At 39.8% G+C, this 4,579-nt stretch overlaps 1 protein-coding gene across 1 annotated transcript; it reads left to right on the top strand.

Moving 5' to 3' along the window:
• Positions 1-1,463: 1,463 nt before the first annotated feature.
• LOC141660937 (uncharacterized) lies at positions 1,464-4,190 on the top strand. Its single transcript, XM_074467916.1, has 2 exons — positions 1,464-3,482; positions 3,578-4,190. Exons 1-2 carry the CDS (start codon positions 1,464-1,466, stop codon positions 4,079-4,081), a joined length of 2,523 nt encoding a protein of 840 aa, XP_074324017.1. The 3' UTR covers positions 4,082-4,190.
• Positions 4,191-4,579: the final 389 nt, after the last annotated feature.

The following is a 4,579-nucleotide window of genomic DNA, read 5'->3' as shown; positions in this document are numbered from 1 at the left end:
ACAGTTATGTCAAGGCTATAAAAGCTTGTGGAGCTGGTGCAACTCCTCAGACTAAAAGTTTAAACACTATAGTCATTTTCACCTCCCCTGTAAAATAGTTATTATCTATGAACCTATGGTGGTACTGTAATAGTGCAACAGCCCCTTTTAGGCGTGGCCAAGTGGTGGCTTTCGTCAACTTATACAACACAACATGTTACCTATATACAAGGTCGGATTCAGAAGTTTTCCTTTCGGAATATTAAGTAGAATTTGAGAAAACTCACTCCCATTTTACTCCTATAATTTATGTGAAAATAATTCGAAACTGTCAACTATGTGAAACTTTTTGCAGCAATGCAGTCGATAAAGCTAGGCAGATAGAAATTGTGTCGATTTCCCCACCTCCAATTAATAATGATGATAATATAGAATAAATACACTTTATCTTCATGAATACTTAAGTTACGTATGCAAACACATGTGACATGTCATTCTAATGTATTCAGGGACCCCTTCCACAATCTTTGATTTACATATGCAAAGCTTATCTTAAGACACACTCGCAACTGAAGCCTTTCTAATAAGTACTGAAGATTTTGAAGCCACCTGACAGAAGCTCCTCAGTGAGCGTTTATACCCTGCTTTATATATCAAAGGGACGTCTGTCAGACCCTTGTTCTCGTGCATCATCCACTTCACACACAACTACAGCAATGTGGAGCTGTAACCCTGTAAATGCTACACCGATACAATTTTCAGGTCTATGAAAATAACCTTTAAGTTCAAACATACAAGAAATTTTTCTAAAATTCCATGTCTTTGAATTAGATAACTGGTCTGTGTTGAAGATTACATATTTTTTGTCAATTGTTATTCTTTGATCATGACTAAAATACTTATGATCTACGACCCTACAACACTACATTGCTGCTCTGATATTGCATCAGTACCCGACCACCGGGCTTCAAATTTTTACAACAGAAAATTCATGGATTGATATTACTCGCGTTTCATCAAGAAAGATATTTGGATCCTCAGATGACAGATTAAGGCAAACTATTTTCAAAAACGTGTAAAAGCAATCATCTTTGTTAGTCAGATTATTGTATTGCTGGATTACAACATACTTACAAGTTTTTCCTGTTGATGCGGAAATTTAGAGAGAAAATGAGGGTTACTAGTGACCTTAAGTAAACTTGCGAACACAATGACAATCCGATTCCTAGAAAACCTATTATCCACATACACTGTCAAAGGCAAAGACTAAAACTAGATGCTTTGAGGCTAATAGCAAGTCAATATACAGTCTCTAAATCATCAAATTTAGGACAATTTCTGTTGCTGTATCCTAATTATAAGGAGGTCCTGGCATTCATTTACTAATAAGAGGAGAGAGTTTAACGTATATATAATCATATTGGAAACAGATTACAATTTAGCTAAAAGGACAATCAGAGAGTGTCCTGATTATATGCAACAGGATGAAGACCAATATATGTTTCCTTACATTCGAACTGTTTTTTTTCTTGCTCCTGTTTTTTACTCCACTTGCAAGCGTTAGAGCCCATTGTCCTCCTTGTCCTGTTTGTCCTCCTTGTCCAGGATCTTCTTCTCCTTCATCGGACTCCAAATCATCGTCGTCGTCTTCTACTTTAACATCAACTCCACCATCTCCTTCAGACTCACAATCGCCGCCATCAGATTCCACATCATCACACAGCTCAAAATCATCGGACTCTCATTCATCGTCTTCTTCTAGTTCAACATCAACTCCACCATCTCCTTCACACTCACAATCGCCACCATCTGATTCGACATCATCACACTCAAAATCATCGGGCTCTCATTCATCGTCGTCTTCTAGTTCAAAATCAACTCCAACGTCTCCTTCACACTCACAATCGCCACCATCTGATTCGACATCATCACACTCAAAATCATCGGGCTCTCATTCATCATCGTCTTCTAGTTCAACATCTACTCCAGCACCTGCACAAGCTCCTCCAAATCCAATACCACCACCATCACAACAACCGCCTCCATCTCCACCATCGCCAGATTCATCTACACCATCATCAGACCATTCTCCTCCAAGTTCGTCTACAAGTCAGTCTCCTTCAGATTCTTCTGCACCACCATCCTCAAGCCAGTCTCCTCCTGGCAAACCCGCACATTCTTCAAGCCATTATTCATCAAGTTCATCCTCAGGACAATCTTCATCTGGTTCGTCCACACCTTCCTCAAGCCAGTCTACGCCAAGTTCATCCTCAAGCCAATCTTCTCCAGGTTCATCATTGCCATCCTCGAGTCACTCCCCTCCAAGTTCATCTACACCATCCTCTGACCAGTCTTCTTCAAGTTCTTCCTCAAGTCAGTCTTCTACAAGTTCAACATCAAGTCAGTCACATTCAAATTCATCTACACCATCGTCTGCCCAATCTTCCTCAGATTCATCCTCAAACCAATCTCCTCCAGATTCATCTACACCATCTTCTGGCCAGTCCCCTCCAAGTTTGCCCCCAACCGAGCCTCCTCCAACCTCATCCACACCATCTTCTGCCCAATCTTCCTCAGATTCATCCTCAAACGAATCTCCTCCAGATTCATCCACACCATCTTCTGGCGAGTCTCCTCCAAGTTTGCCCCCAACCGAGCCTCCTCCAACCTCATCCACACCATCCTCTGACCAGTCTGCCCCGAATCCATCCCAAAGCGATTCTCCTCAAAGTTCACCCCCAAGCGAGCCCCCTCCAACCTCATCTACCTCATCATCACCACAATCTGAAACACCACCCTCAGCAGATTCACCAACATCATCTTCAAATGCCGAGCTTAATTCTTCAGCATCTTCAACATCAAACTCTGATGTGAAGATTAATTCCTCAACATCAAACTCTGAAGCACATTCAAGTTCACCATCTACATCATCTATGTCTTTAAGTTTTAGTTTTAAGGGTAGTTTCTCTAAGGTATTTGCTTTTGGAGGCTCATACACAGACACCGGAAATGCTCAAGCCATGGGTGCTCTTTCCCAATTCTTTTTCGGTGCACACTCTCCTTATGGTAAAATTGGGTTTGGAAAGCCTGCCAATCGAATGTGTGATGGTCGCCTCGTTCTTGATTTCCTTTGTGAATCTCTTGCCCTGCCACCTCCGCAACCATTTAAATCTCTAACAGCTAATTTCTCCGTGGGCGTCAACTTTGCAGTAGCTGGCGCAACATCTCTTCAAAGTGACATCTTTGCTAAATATAGGATTGGTCAAAACTTGGCATGGAAAATGCATTTGAGCATGAAGATGCAGATAGACTGGTTTAATACTTATTACCAGCAACAGATATGTAAAGGACAAGACCTTAATTCTTGCAATCCTGATTTCGAGAATGCACTTTTCTGGATCGGTGAGTTGGGGGTGAATGACTACTCTCGTAGTTTCAAAACTTCAATCTCCATGCAGATGCTCACAGATTCCTGTATTCTTCACATCAACCAACTCTTAAGGGTAAGCATTAATATAATGAAAATATATATTCAACTAATAATTGTATAAGGTTTAAGTTCAACTACTGATGACATATATACTGTGCTTTATGACAGACATTGCTGCAAAATGGAGCAAAATACATTGTAGTTCAAGGACTACCTCCTGTAGGGTGCCTGGCATCAGACGTCTCACTATGTCCGCTAAAAAACCTCGATAAAATGGGATGTGTAACGATTATTAACACAGCAATTATGATGCATAACCAAATACTTCAGAAAAAAATAGAAGGATTCCAGAAACAATACCCGGATAGAGCAATCCTTTACGGAGATTCCTGGAATGCATATATGACCATACTTTCAAATCGACAGAAGTACCAAATCGAGGAGCCCTTCAAGGCATGTTGTGGAGCTGTTGATGGGATATTTAACTTCAATCAACACACATTTTGCGGGTTTCCAGGAACAACCACATGCGCAGATCCTAGCAAATATGTCAACTGGGACGGAATTCATCTTACAGAAGCTATGCATAAACACATAACTCAACTTTTACTGCATGAAGGTTTTTGTCATCCGTCATTTGATACAATAGTAAAGAAAAAACTTGGTCAATAGTTAGAGCCCATTTAGTTGCCTACACAGGTGATAGGTTAGTTCAGTGTACCACTTTAAGTAACTTCATTTACAAATAAAACAATGTTAAACCAAACATCCTTCTTTACAATCCGATCAAGCTCATTTGACCAAAAATTTAGCACAAATATATAAATATATATATATATATAACGACACTGGATATGAACGTGAAGATATTAAATATAAATATATGTCACGGTCATATTTACAAGAAAAGTTTGCATGAGAAAACTTACCTTTAATCAACGAAATTTTGTGAATCTCTCGACATAACTCTTTTTATGCTACCAAGCACCATCCTTTCCTCTTGGAGCCGCAGCTGCCATGGAAATTACTGCAATTACTTGGTGGACAACCTTAGTATTTTAAACTAAGTTGTGAATCATTTTGAGACTTTATATGGGTGAGACACATTATGTGTTAGTGGTGTGTATTTATTGGAATGTATTCTCCTTTTGAGGGAATTCCAACGCATAT

Source organism: Apium graveolens, chromosome 5 (assembly GCF_009905375.1).
Source record: "Apium graveolens cultivar Ventura chromosome 5, ASM990537v1, whole genome shotgun sequence".
Lineage (NCBI taxonomy): Eukaryota > Viridiplantae > Streptophyta > Magnoliopsida > Apiales > Apiaceae > Apium > Apium graveolens.
This window is presented reverse-complemented; position numbering and strand designations above follow the sequence as displayed.

Bases quoted from the DNA above. Each gene is read 5' to 3' on its own strand.
- LOC141660937 (XM_074467916.1), top strand. From the start codon at position 1,464: ATGAAGACCAATATATGTTTCCTTACATTCGAACTGTTTTTTTTCTTG. The intron at 3,483-3,577 runs GTAAGCATTAAT...GCTTTATGACAG, and splicing joins ACATCAACCAACTCTTAAGG to ACATTGCTGCAAAATGGAGC.